The 13,418-nt window shown below is 54.3% G+C and overlaps 1 protein-coding gene across 2 annotated transcripts in view; it reads right to left on the reverse strand.

Moving 5' to 3' along the window:
• Nucleotides 1–13,418, reverse strand: part of ANXA6 (annexin A6) — a 57,921-nt gene that overhangs the window by 35,817 nt on the left and 8,686 nt on the right. For both annotated transcript variants that reach the window (XM_066341413.1, XM_066341412.1), the window contains exons 2-7: nt 10,458–10,498; nt 5,315–5,405; nt 4,546–4,640; nt 3,873–3,986; nt 2,082–2,172; nt 1,103–1,182 (exon numbers count right to left, since the gene is read on the reverse strand). In XM_066341413.1, coding sequence (XP_066197510.1) covers nt 1,103–1,182; nt 2,082–2,172; nt 3,873–3,986; nt 4,546–4,640; nt 5,315–5,405; nt 10,458–10,472 — 486 coding nt within the window. In that variant the 5' untranslated portion in view covers nt 10,473–10,498. The remainder of the gene's footprint in view (nt 1–1,102; nt 1,183–2,081; nt 2,173–3,872; nt 3,987–4,545; nt 4,641–5,314; nt 5,406–10,457; nt 10,499–13,418) is intronic.

A 13,418-nucleotide genomic window follows, 5' to 3' on the forward strand; every position in this document is an offset into this window, starting at 1 on the left:
GGATCCACCCGGCACGCCCACCAGGGGGCAATGCTCTGCCCCTCCCAGGCGTCGCTCTGTCACGACCAGAGCCACTCTAGCGCCTGGGGCAGAGGCCAAGGAGCCATCCCCAGCGCCCGGGCCATCTTTGCTCCAATGGAGCCTCGCTGCGGGAGGAGAAGAGAGAGACAGAGAGGAAGGAGAAGGGGGGTGGAGAAGCAGATGGGCGCTTCTCCTGTGTGCCCTGGCCCGGAATCGAACCCGGGACTTCTGCACTCGAACCCGACGCTCTACCACTGAGCCAACCGGCCAGGGCCGGTAACTGAATTTTTATACAGAGCTTCCTCAGGTGTGGTCCCTGGAGCTGGGTCTCTGCCTGCTGCTCCCAGAGGCCCCGCAGTCACAGAGACGGCCACGAGGCCAGACAAGTAAAAGATGCAACAGGTGAGACGTGTTCTCCAGACCCCTGTGGTCGTGCAAAATGCAAGTCTACTGTTGCCAAAATTTCTAATTACTGTATTTAAAAAATCCAGAAGTCTGGTTTTCTAACAAAATCTTGTCAATGTTAGCAATGAACTAAAAATGTTTTTTAAGAAACCCATTGTGTGCGAAAAAAAGAAAAGTCCTAACTTGGCCGGCTGGATGCAGCCCTGGAGCCCAGTCTGCAGCCTCTGTGTGGTCTCTCTTCTGTGCTGCTTTGAGGGGGGGGGGGGAAGCAGTGCAGGCAGCCCCAGGAAGGCCACAGCCCCGGCTGGGGAAGCAGTGGCCGGAGGGTGGCCGAGAGGAGAGCGGGCGCGTGTGGAGAGAGGAAGGTCACAAGAGAGGCGACCCCTGGGAACCAGACAGAGGGTGCGAGCAAAGGGAAATGTGGGTCCCCTGTCTGCAAACCAGGGTGACAGAACAGACACCTGGACTCTCAAATTCTACACCAGGTAAGCCAGAGGGAGCCCATCTCGAGTTCAAGGATAAAATGGGCAGAGGGCGAGGGAGTGCTCAGTACATGAGGACTTCCACCCCAGGAGCCGCCTCACAGGCTACCCTGTCCGTGAAGGCAGGGAGGTGCCCACAGCCCTCTGCCTGTACTCTGGTGGGGAGCTCAGGGCAGGGCCCCACGTGGACCAACCTGGAGCAGGACCACGAGCATCTTCTGGAAGTGGCCAGAGGTGTCGCCAATGATGTCAGCCTCCAGGTCTCGCTCGTAGGCTGCAAGGTTGGAACACAAGCTCTAGTCCCATCTCCAGGAGACCCCGGCGATCCGGGAGAAAGGTCCCTGATGCCCCCAAATGACCAGATATTGATTATAAATCCCAAACCCAGTCTCCATGACAACCAGGGCAAGAGCCAGGGTATATTTTCACAGTGCCTTGTACTGACCCACGACACCCTTTGATGGAATTGATTTCTCTCCCAACCTGTGCCATCTTCCTCCGGGCAGCAGCATCACTCGCTGGACAGCAGCTCAGCCTCTGACTATTCCCCCTGCTCTGCTCGCACTCCCTCTCCTCCCCACAGCAACAAGGGTGACCGTCTGAAAGCCCAAATCTGATCATGGCTCCCCTGCTTCCCACTGGACTTGGAATAAAACATGTCTTTCTGTTGGCCTATGAGGGCCTGTGCCCAGCCCTCCACTGCTCCAGCCTCACACTGGCCCAGGTCATTTCTGCTCCAGGGCCTTTGGACTTGCTGTCCCCTCTGCCTACCAGGATCTTCTCCTCACTCTTTACACTACTGGCTCCTTCTCATTTCCTCCCAGGATGGGCCTTCCCTGACCACCTGTCTGAGGTAGGTCTCCCACAATTAAAGTTTGAGTCTTATCTCGTTTGCTTCCTTTATAACATAACCACATGTCTTCTCGTGTTTACCTGATCATTGTCTATATTCCCATTATCTCATGAGTCTACAAGCTCTCGGAGGCAGAGACTACATATCCTGAGAACCTAGCATACCGTCCAGCACAGAACAGGACTTACTAGACGAACAGATGAATAGATCAAAGGGAAGGAGGAAAGAAGGTGGATAAATAGGTTCTTGGGGTCTCCACTGCTGCAATCACCCCCATTTCATAACTAAAAATCCTGAATGGCCCCTCCCACCCATCTCACCATCTTTGTATGCTGCCACCAGCTGGTGGATCTGCTCATTGGTCCGGGAAGCCAAGATCTCAATGAGGCACTTCTCATCGGTGCCAATGCCCTGAGAGAAGAGAAGGGACAAGTGAGTCAAGGGCTGGGATGGGAGGCAACCCAGCCATGGGCTGGGATTCTGGACTGGCCAGAGCTATGATACTTCCCAGCACTTAGGATTCTCCTTCCACAGCTCATAAGCTACAATTAGGAAATACTGCCTCGAGAATCAAAAGACAGGGGTTCTAGTCCCACCTCTGCCTGTAGCTTGCCTCTCATTAAGAAAGTCTGACTTGGCCCTGGCCAGTTGGCTCAGTGGTAGAGCGTCGGCCTGGCATGCGGGAGTCCCGGGTTTGATTCCCGGCCAGGGCACACAGGAGAAGCGCCCATCTGCTTCTCCACCCCTCCCCCTCTCCTTCCTCTCTGTCTCTCTCTTCCCCTCCCGCAGCCAAGGCTTCATTGGAGCAAAGTTGGCCCGGGTGCTGAGGATGGCTCTATGGCCTCTGCCTCAGGCGCTAGAATGGCTCTGGTTACAACAGAGCAACACCCCAGATGGGCAGAGCATCGCCCCCTGGTGGGCATGCCGGGTGGATCCTGGTCAGGCGCATGCAGGAGTCTGTCTGACTGCTTCCCTGTTTCCAACTTCAGAAAAATACAAAAAAAAAAAAAAAAAAGTCTGTTTTGCCTGATCAGGCGGTGGTACAGTGGACAGAGCTGGAGTGGGACGCAGAGGACCCAGGTTCAAGACCCCAAGGTCACCAGCTTGAGCGCGGGCTCACCTGGTTTGAACAAGGCTCACCAGCTTGAGCCCATGGTCGCTGGCTTGAGCAAGGGGTCACTTGGTCTGCTGTAGCCCCCGGTCAAGGCACATATGAGAAAGCAATCAATGAACAACTAAGGTGCCACACTGAAGAACTGATGCTTCTCATCTCTCTCCCTTCCTGTCTGTCTGTCCCTATCTGTCCCTCTATCTCTCTCTGTCTCTATCACCAAAAAAAAAGAAAAGAAAAGAAAAGAAAAAAAAAGAAAGTTTGTCTTTCTGGGCCTCAGTTTTCTCATCTTTCTGATGAAAAGGCTACTGGTTGTTGTATAATCTCACAGGGAGAGTGAGAAAGTAATGATTCTCACAGTGCTAAGTTGATCAGTTTATGAAATGAATTTGTGTTTACTAGTTCATCAGAGGCAAAGACCATAGCACTTCATCAACTGCAAAGTGCTAGGTACCCCAAAGGGCTTTAGATCTCACCTGCTTCCTGAGGGAGCCCTGGACCTCACCCAGACCGGGCCGCTCCTCATACCCTGAACAGCCTCCACAACCTCTCCTGCCGTCTTTTCTCCGGACCTTCCCACTCCTATCAATCAAATCCTCTCCAGGCGTTTGGGTCTAACTTGACCCTCTTTTCTTCTCAAATGACACCCCGAGCCTAGGGCCTGCCCTCCCGACCCCCTTTAGTCCCCGCCGGCCTTTGGGTGTCGGACATGTCTCCATGTCCTTGTATCCCGCTCCTCAGGACTGGAAGCTGCTGGGGTAGGGTCCGAGCCAAGGGCCCCCGGTCACGGAGTCTGCCTCACACCGACATCTGTCCCAATCTGTCTGCCTGGAGGAGACCGTGGCACCCTTCTGGGACAGGGTTTGGGCAAGCTGCCCCTTGAAGCAGGGCACATCCACTGGGTGGGCGCAGGGCCCACGGAACCCCCGCTGCAGAGGGCAGCCTCCCCCTGCACCACGCCCACCCCGCCAGCTCGCACACGGCTCGGCTCGCTTCTTACCGAGAGGGCGTCTTTAATTTCTTTGGCATCACAATAGGCAAGTGGCCTCATTAGACCCACAATCAGTCGCTCAAACTTCCCCGTCAGCTCATACTTCAAGTCCGCAATGAGGTCCTGATGGGGGGAGGAGATGAAGGAGGAAGGGGAAGCGCAGTCATAGGTAAGTATTGCAGTTAATGAGCGCGTACTCCACACAGGCACTGGGTTCAGTACTCTCATTTAATCGTCACTCTGGGAGGTATGTGCCATCACCACCCTGAAGAAGCAGGCTCAGAGACATCAGGTAACCTGCCCAAAGTCACACAGCTAGCAAACGGTGGGGCAGGGTCAAGTCCACAGCGTCCTGCCTCTTCCCCACCATGCTTGTTTACTTGTTTATTGGTCTCTCTCCCCCATCTGTGAGCCCAAGGGGCGGACACCTCCCTCACAGGTCTTATTCACTGGCACCGCCCAAACACCTGGCACAGTGCCAGAACACAGCAGGTGCTCTAGGCAATTTGTGGCTGAATGATCCTTGACTGAAGAGAAGAAACAAGCAGAGAAGAGGGGCCAAAAGAGCCAGCACAGAGGCTGACCTGGAGCAAAACACTCAGGAAAGACCCTGAAGCTACTCAAATACTCAGGGCAGACACATCTCCCAGCCCACCTGCTGCCCTCCGGTTGCCATGGTTACCTTGCCATAGAGGGACTTGTAGCTCTGGCAGATCTCCTGCCTCTGCCTGTTGCTCCGGGAAGTGATCAGCTCCAGTATGGACTCCTTGTCACTGCCTAGAAGAGAGGAGGACACAGTCACCTTACCTCAACCTGCCTCCAGGAAGCCCACCAGGGCTGCTCTGTGCAGTCCTCGGCCTTAGCCTTCTCTCACGAGGTAGTAGCATCACAGAGGGGGATCTATGGGGACCTGTCAAGCCCCCATTAAGAAGGATCATAGCACACACCGTATGTTAGCTCAGAGGGCCCGTGATTCAGCCAACCCCTCATCACACAAAGAAGGAAACTGAGGCCCAGGGGGAGCAAGGACTCACCCAAGGTCTCATAAGGAGCCTGGCTTAGAACACCCGGGACAGAGTTCTTTCAACAAAGAAGAGTAAGAACCAAATTCAGGGTGGTGGCTACCCCAAGAGGAAAGACGGGCGGTGTGAGCAGCAGGAGGACCCGCCTGGCGGGGGCGCGGGTCCAAGTGCTATTTCTCAAGCTGGGAGGCAAGTATGTGGGTGAAGCTTCTATTATTCTTCAGACCACTTTGTTGGTCTGGAATATTTCATTATAAAATTGTGAACAGTAATAAAAACAGGAGACGGAAGAATGAGTGAGTATGTCTTCCCATCTCACTCCCACCCCCAACACGGCTCTGGGATGTACCCAGATGTGAGGATGTCCCCAAGCCCCCGTGAAGCCCGTCTCCTTTCCTGTGGCCACACTCCCAGTGGCCGGGCACCCACCGAAGCCCTTCATGGCGGTATACAGCGCCTCGGCATCCTGGCTGGGGTCGAAGTCCGGGAAGTCGTGAATGGAGCCGCGGTACTTGGCACCCTGTGGAGAGAACAGCAGAGGGTGAGCTGCTGACCCTGGCCCTGAACAGGACTCCCCACCCACCCTCAAGTCGCACTCCCAACCCTGGCTGCAGGAGGAGTCCAGGCTGAGCCCCACTGCCCTAAAACTGAGCACTGATCACAGAAAGCCTGGGAGAGGATGGGGAGGCCTCCTTGGGTACCTCCTATCACCACCTCCCCAAAGATGCTGGCACTTTCCCTCAGGAGGGTGGTTCAGCCACGCCCATGGCCCTGCACCACCCTCCTAGGACCCAGGAGAGTTAAAAAGCCAGGCTGAGGACAGGGAACAATCCCTACTGAGTAACACAAGCCCTCATATTTTCATGTCACTTTATGATATACAAAGCCCTTTCCCCTCCATTGTATTTTAGCAACTTGGAGTGGCCCTTAAGACAATCTCTATCACAGAAGCAGAGAAACTGAGCCCAGAGCCGGGAAGCCTCTTGCCAGGGTCCCTGGAACCCAGCTCTCCAGCCCGCGCCTCTCCGCTCTCCAGATCTAGAAACCCGGCAGCTGCCAGCTTCTGGGGGCAGAGGGTCTCGGCCCAGGGAGCGCAGAGCCACCTTCAGTCTCAATGCCAAGACAAGGCACCGCCCCCCAGGGACCAATAAACTGAGCTACAAACTGGTATCTGAGGACAAGCTGGCTGGGTCCTCGGGGCGGAGGGGAGCAGAGGCAGAGCCACAGGATCAGGATCTTAGACATCGAACCTGAATGCACAATAGGCTGGTTCACAGAGAAGTCAGATGTGGGCCAGCTACATGGCTGACGGGCAAGGGGACCAGAGAGTAGGATGCTGGGGCCCCAGGCACCGAGCACACAGCTCGAGGACAGGGTACATAGCCTGGGCCAGGTCCAATGTCGCCGGCTATAGATTCAGGGAGAAAGAAGACCAACCCTATCTTTCATGAGCTCCTGATCCGGTGGAGAACAGAGACAAGCATACACAAGCATAAAGCTTGTGATCAATACCCTAAGACAGACGCAGAGTAATGTGGTGAAACGGCAGAGGTCGAGTCCAGCTGGGGGAAGGAACCAGGAAAGGCTTTGTGGAAGGGTTGGGGTGGCCCACACAAACTGTGCCTTAAAGGAGGAAGAAGTGGACCGGCCAGAATGAGCCTCCGATCCCCTCCCGCGTCTCCCAGGCCCTGCACTGCAGACCGGGCCGGGCATTTGGACGCTCTTTGGTTTATGTCTGTAGCTGCTGGCTTCTGGAAGGTATGCACGCGTGGGCGTAGGGTTGCTATTTAAAGTTCTGACAGGGCGGGTGACCAGAAAAGGGACACGGTCCTCTTCCCGCCATCAGCGAACCCCTTGCAACCTGATCACAGCCCTGGGCAGAGAAGACTAACACATGCCAAATACCCAGACCAGAGAACAGACACTCCCTCTAGAAAGCTCTGTGAGTGTCTGTCCTGCTCGCTGATATATTCCCAGCACCGAGCAAAGGGCCTGGCTCAATGAGGCACTCACTAAATACTGTGTCCTAGATGAATGGGTGCGTGAATGCATGATGCCTGAATTTGTTCTGAGCAGACCAAAGACTTCCTGGAGGTGACATCTAAGCTACATCCTACGGAATGAGTAACAGCTGGCCTCAAAGTGGGAGCTGGGGGGTGGGTGGGTGGGTAAGATGTCATACAGAGAGGACAGCATGGCAAGGACCTGGAGGCAAGAGCAGCAACATTCAGGGAAGCAAGCCCAGACGCCTCAGTGCTCAGTGCCGATGCCCAAAGTCGCCAAGATCATGAGATTGGAAATTGACCGGAGGGAGCGAGGAGCAGAGAAGATAGAAGCATGTCCCCAGGATGAAGGGCAGAGGTCTCAGCAACGGCAGCAGGCTGACACCCCTCTCCGGTTGCTGCGCCCCCACCCCCACCCCCACCCCGCCACACACGCTGCGGTGGTGGAGGCAGTGTTGGGGGAAGGGGCTGCGGCTCCAAGATGAGGCAGTGTCACCCAGGGGGAGGAGCAGCTAATGACGGACACAAGTCTTGATCAACACGTCCCCTGAGAAACAGGCTCAGCGAGCAGCAGGGCCAGCCTCCCGCATGGGGCTTTGCACAAGGATATCAAATCTTCTGGGGGATTACTGGACAGGTTAGTTACCCCAGGACCCTGCAGGATGACAGCCACCAGAAGAGGGGGGCTCAAGGAGCCCTAGCACGGGTCACATTTAAAGACACAAAGACAGTCCTTCAAGTCATCCAGGCCCAAGTGTGCCACCATTGGTCATTCTCACACCAACTTGGTGAATTCTGCGTCTCCAAGTGTTACCTGTGTCCCCCCCTTCTCTGGCCAACAGGTTCCTGGCCTCAGGTGCCCAAGATCGAGGGGAGCGGAAAGCAGCGGCCAGGGGACTTTCCACCCTGAAATATTCAGCAGGTCCCGGTGCCAGCTGGTGAGGAGCCTGAGCCCTGGGGCTCTGAGGTCTTGGGCCCCATCCAGGCTGCTGTTAGAGCAGGAGTGCCTAGGCCTCTCAGGGGCAGAAGCAGCCTCACCCAGCGAAGGCTGCCGTTTGGGACTCCCACCGGAGAGCTGCCCTGATCAGACCTGGCCCAGGCCTCATCTCTGCACCTCCTGAAGTTCCAGGCACCAGCACCTGCCCCTCCCTCTTGCCTTGTTCTCAAAATGTTCTTATGCCCATCATCACGTTCACATCCAGACAGCTTGTGCAACTGAGGCCACGGAGCCATGCCTCCGGGACCTTTATATGACCCCACACTATCTTCACGTCTCTGTGCCTCCCGTTCCCCTCTTCTGCAGGGAAGAGGGAGGACAGCTATCACAGTAGAAGTGGGGGGGGGGGGGGATCTGGACCAGAGAAAAGAGTGAGAGGCTTGTTCTGTGTGCGTAAGGGGTCACACTAGAAGCAGAACTAAGGTGCTAGTAATTGGGAGCAGTAGACACAAACTTGGAAGACCTGTCACACTTCTCTAGTATTGTCTTCTGCAACTTCCCCGCCTCCCTAAACCTTTGCACTCCAAGAATGCTAAGTTACAGTTACTGCATTCGCACGCTTCTGGCCTTCTGCTCCAGCATCCCCTCTGCCTAACACATCAGCCTCTTGCTCCTTGCGAGTAGCTCCTCCGGGCAGCTGTCCCCGTTTTTCCACCTGTGTGCCCCCAGAGCTCTTTACTGCCCCACCAGAGTATCAACACCGTGCATGGGGGATTCCAACTCAGCCCATAGGACCAGGGACCCCTAAGGCTCTGCCACCCTGGGATTCTTGCTCGCCAGAGGATCTACTGGCCTCTGACTCATGGCAACAAGAAACTCCAGGTCAACCAGAAAGGCAGCATGGTCTGGGAGCTCTGGACCAGGAATCCAAGGAGCTGAGCCCTAGGTCCTGGCCCCTCTGGTCTCCCAGGGCCTGATACGTCTACATCAGTCCTCTAGGCCCTGGCAATTTGAATGCCCCTCAGGAAGTACTCAAGGATGACTACATGTGGGAGATGAGGAAGTCCTGCCTTGGAACTTTGCCCATAATCTCTATTATTCTTTCTTCTGGTCAAAGAGACCACCTGGGCAAAGCATACTCCTCAGAAGCTGACAGGGAGGCCACAGCTAGGACTCTTTTGACTGTACCAATCCTGTATCATGTGATACACTGTGCTCTTCAAAAACTGACTAGATATCCTAAGGCTCTTATTCATTGGCTGGACAATGAAGACAGGGATGAAGTTTAGTTTTCAATGAGCTCAGCCACCTTGCAATGGAAACTGAGGCCCAGAGAGGGTAAAGAACTCACCCGAGATCACACAGCTTCTGTATTATGTCCGTGCCCAGAAGCTCTGTGATTGAAGTGAGGGACAAAGGGCCAAGTCAGGTGTTCCTTAGTTTTATTCTCCCCTTTTGATCCCATTGTTGTAGTGACTATGTCTCTTTCCCTAAAGTCAGCAAATGGGGATTTCTCTTGGGCAAACCCTGGCACAGAATGACAAGGATAGCCTGACCAGGCGGTGGAGCAGTGGATAGAGCTTCAGACTAGGACACAGAGGACCCAGATTCGAGACCCCGACGTCACCAGCTTGAGCGCAGGATCATCTGGTTTGAGCAAGGCTCATCAGCTTGGACCCAAGTTGCCAGCTTGAGCAAGGGGTCACTCATTCTGCTGTAGCCCCCTGGTCAAGGCACATATGAGAAAGCAAGCAATGAACAACTGAAGTGCTGCAACGAAAAATTGATGCTTCTCATCTCTCTCCCTTCCTATCTGTCCCTATCTTTCCCTCTCTCTGATTCTCTTTCTGTCTCTTTCAAAAAAAAAAAAAAGAAGAACAACAAGGACCAAGCTCTATCCTGGCCACACACAGAAGTAAAAGTTCTGAGACACCTCAAATTCTCCTACCCAGCAGGGTGGCCACCAGCATGAAAGACTGGGGTCTCCTAAACCAGGGGAACTTAATTCCTAATGCAGGTGACAGGGAACACTTTCGCCTCCAGAGCAGAGAAGACCCCCCCAATGCTTCTGCCTGTCAAATATTCATTTCGCTTCCTGGGGGAACCACTCTTGGGCCATGAAGATCAGGTGGGACCAACTCCACTGCCTGGATCCAAGCTACCCAGACCCAGCCAATGAGAACCAAACCTCAGACTTTTCCTGGCGTCCTGGGGATAAATTACGTTGTTTCCTCTAGGCTTTCCAGGGAGCAGAATGAGAGCCTGGAGCTGCTGGTGACGAGTGTGCCAAAGCAGAGAGGCACCTGCCCAAGAATGAAGCCACCCAGAGGAATCCCAGTTCAGAGGCAGAATCCTGATGTTATCATTTGGGCCCCTGGATCCAGCCCGACCTGAAGGCGTGGGCTTCTTAGTCATGTGCACCAATACACATCCTTTCTGCTTAGCATGTTGTACGCTGCCACGGGGCACTTGCCTGAAAGAGCTGTGATTTGCAAGAGGAGCTAGCAAAGCCTGAGAACCTGTCCTGCTCCTTTCCGGCCGAAGGTACTGGGGATCTCTGCAGCACGCCCGTGGCTCTAGGAGCCCAGGCCCGGAAGGCAGAGCACAGCCCTCAGCAGGGGAGACTGCTTACCTGTGGTTTGGCCATGGTGTCAGGTTCTGCAGCAGAAAACACTGTGGAGAAGAAAGAGACCCCGTGAGACTCCCTTGTACTTCTCTCCCCTCTGTCCTTTGCCCCAAATTCGCTCACCCTTCCCTCCTTCCAAGGGAGTCTGTTCCCCCTGCTCCAGCCCTTCAGGTTAAATGACAACCTGAGGCCAGATGGGTTTTCCAGAGGACAATGGACAGACTAGCCGGTATCCAGACACTCCCACCAGGATGGGATAAGGGACTCGGAACACAGCGGGAGAGAGGTCGCCACCACGGACCACGTGATTCCTCCAGGCCGGGCGGGGCACTTTCCCAGATGTGAACCCTCACAGCGATTCTTCCCGGCATCCAATCCCCCCCCTTTTTTTTTCTTTTACAGGGACAGAGAAGAGTCAGAGAGGGATAGATAGGGACAGACAGACAGGAATACAGAGAGATGAGAAGCATCAATCATCAGTTTTTCGTTGCGACACTTTAGTTGTTCTTTGATTGCTTTCTCATATGTGCCTTGACCGCGGGCCTCCAGCAGACCAAGTGACCCCTTGCTGGAGCCAGCGACCTTGGGTCCAAGCTGGTGAGCTTTTTGCTCAAGCCAGATGAGCCGGCGCTCAAGCCGGCGCCCTTGGGGTCTCGAACCTGGGTCCTTCCGCATCCCAGTCCAACGCTCTATCCACTGTGCCACCGCCTGGTCAGGCCCAATCCCCTTTCTTAAAGAGGAGAAAACTGAGGATGCGTGGAGGGCTCAGGGAAGTTAAAAAATAATTTGGCTAAGGTCACACTGCTTAAAACTGAATTGTACAAAGTCCAGATGCCAGAGTTGCACCTCTACACCGTGCACGCTCTCTTTCCTAGTCACCAAGACCGGTTCCAGAAACCAGGGCTTAGGGTCCGCACCGGAGCAGACTCGGGGGGCCCCGGGTCACCTGCTACAAATACCTGGAGAGCTGTGGTTCCTGGGTAAGTCGGTAAAGACTTCCTTAGCATCTATGCTGACAAGGCACTGCTCTAGGCACTGAGGATACAGCAGTAAATACAGAGTTTAAAACCCTGCTTTTCTACAGCTTATTCTGTACGGGAGAAGAATACAAATGCATATGATAAAAACTACGGAGAAATGATAAAGCTTGGCCAGGAGACAATGACAATGTCACGGGGCTCTGATGGACCATGTGGATACCTGGGTGCAGTGTGGTCATGGAGACTGTGACTGACATACAGCAGGGAGTGGGGGCAGGGACACTCGGAGGATGTGGGGTCAGGGGACCAGTGCCTGAGGCCACTGTAAAGACTGTGCAATTTTCTCTGATGAAACAGAAAGTCACGGGGGGTGGGGGGTAATGACTGAGGGGTATGACTGAACAAACAGGGCACACGATGTCATTAAAGGAGATGGTTTACACTAGGTTCTACACGAAAGGAACAAGAAGCCATGAGGATGAGACATAGCTTCGGTCAAGAGCAGAGATCTGTTCTCAGCAAATGGTGGCATTCAGAGTACAAGATAATAGTCGGTAATACTGTGATAACTAGGTATGGTGCCAGGTGGGTGCTGGAAATCCTGGGGGACCACTCTGTAAAGTATATGATCATCTAACCGCTGTGCTGTACACCGGAAACCAGTACAAAATAATATCGAACGCAAACTATAATTGAAAAACAAAACAAAACCAAAAACACCCCAAGTGTCTCACCTAAAAAGAGATGAAAAAGGGGATGTAGCTGGTTTGGAAACGGGAAGAGACAGGGAGAGGCCGGGCTAACGAGCACCTCCAGCAGGAAGGCAAAGATGGAAGTGAAGCCATCGTCTCAGAATGAGAGGAGAAAGGACAGTTCTTTCCACTTTATGGAAACGAGGTCCTTTTAAACTGTGTCTATGGAGTGCTTTTTGCAAATAGAACACTGCTATCAGACACTCCGTAAGACCCAGCAGGAGCTGAGCTTAGAGAGGGTGGACACCAAAGACAGTTCAGCTCAGTGCTTTCTAGTTCTGCACAGCAGCTCCCCTCCCCCCCACAGAAAAACCCCAAACAACATCCCAGACCTTAGTCCACAATCCTGCCCTAACTGTGGGGTCCCTGGAGACAGTGTGACGCACTGGGGGAACACAGGTTTTAGAGTCAGACAGACAGACCTGGATTCAAGACCATTGTGTCACTTATTAGCTGTGTGACCTTGGGCATGCTACTCACCTCTGAGTTCAAGGTTTTCTCAAACACAAAACTGGGGCTTGCTTGCCCTTTCCTGCTTTGTAGGGTTGTCAGAGGATCAGACATAACTTTGGTCAAGAGCACTAGACACGAGGCCAGAGAGAGATCTGTTCTGTCTGTCAGTGAACGGTGGCATTCGCTATACTAGTGGGAAGTTCTGAGGACAGGCTTTGTTGTGTCCCCATGGGTCCCCACTGCCTGATTATGAGTCCCCCAAACTGCAGTCAGCAGACAGACACAAGATGGGGCTGGGAGTGAAGAGCAAAGGACAGAGATCTGCCTGCAAACACCCTGCTGTTTCCCTGACAACCAGGGGCCCCTCATGCAAATGTGCAGCTTTCACCAGGAAATGGAAACTCCCCTCCAACCCCCATGCAGGGGAGGGGCACCCACATCTACCCCCGAGTCTGGCCAGGAATCAGCCTCGGGTTTCCCAGGGCCCGGGGGCAAAGCGGGTGAAGGACCCCAAGACCTACAGAGAAACAGGGAGCACGAGGCCCAGGAAGTCAGGTGAGGCAGGAGGGAGGGCTGAGGTCTGTCACCTGCACCTCAGCCTCAAAGCATTTTCTTTTGGCCCTGCCGATGGAAACTTCAGCTGCTGGCCGCAGCCCAGGCCCATCTGGACCGGAGCCCCTTTCCAAGGAGGGCCAGCTCAGAGGAGGGGCCTCTAAGCCTTTGGGAAAATACTCTCAGCTCCAAGAGCTGTTTACCTGTGCATCTTGTGAGTGTACATCTTG

This window comes from Saccopteryx leptura, chromosome 6 (assembly GCF_036850995.1).
Source record: "Saccopteryx leptura isolate mSacLep1 chromosome 6, mSacLep1_pri_phased_curated, whole genome shotgun sequence".
NCBI classification, from domain to species: domain Eukaryota; kingdom Metazoa; phylum Chordata; class Mammalia; order Chiroptera; family Emballonuridae; genus Saccopteryx; species Saccopteryx leptura.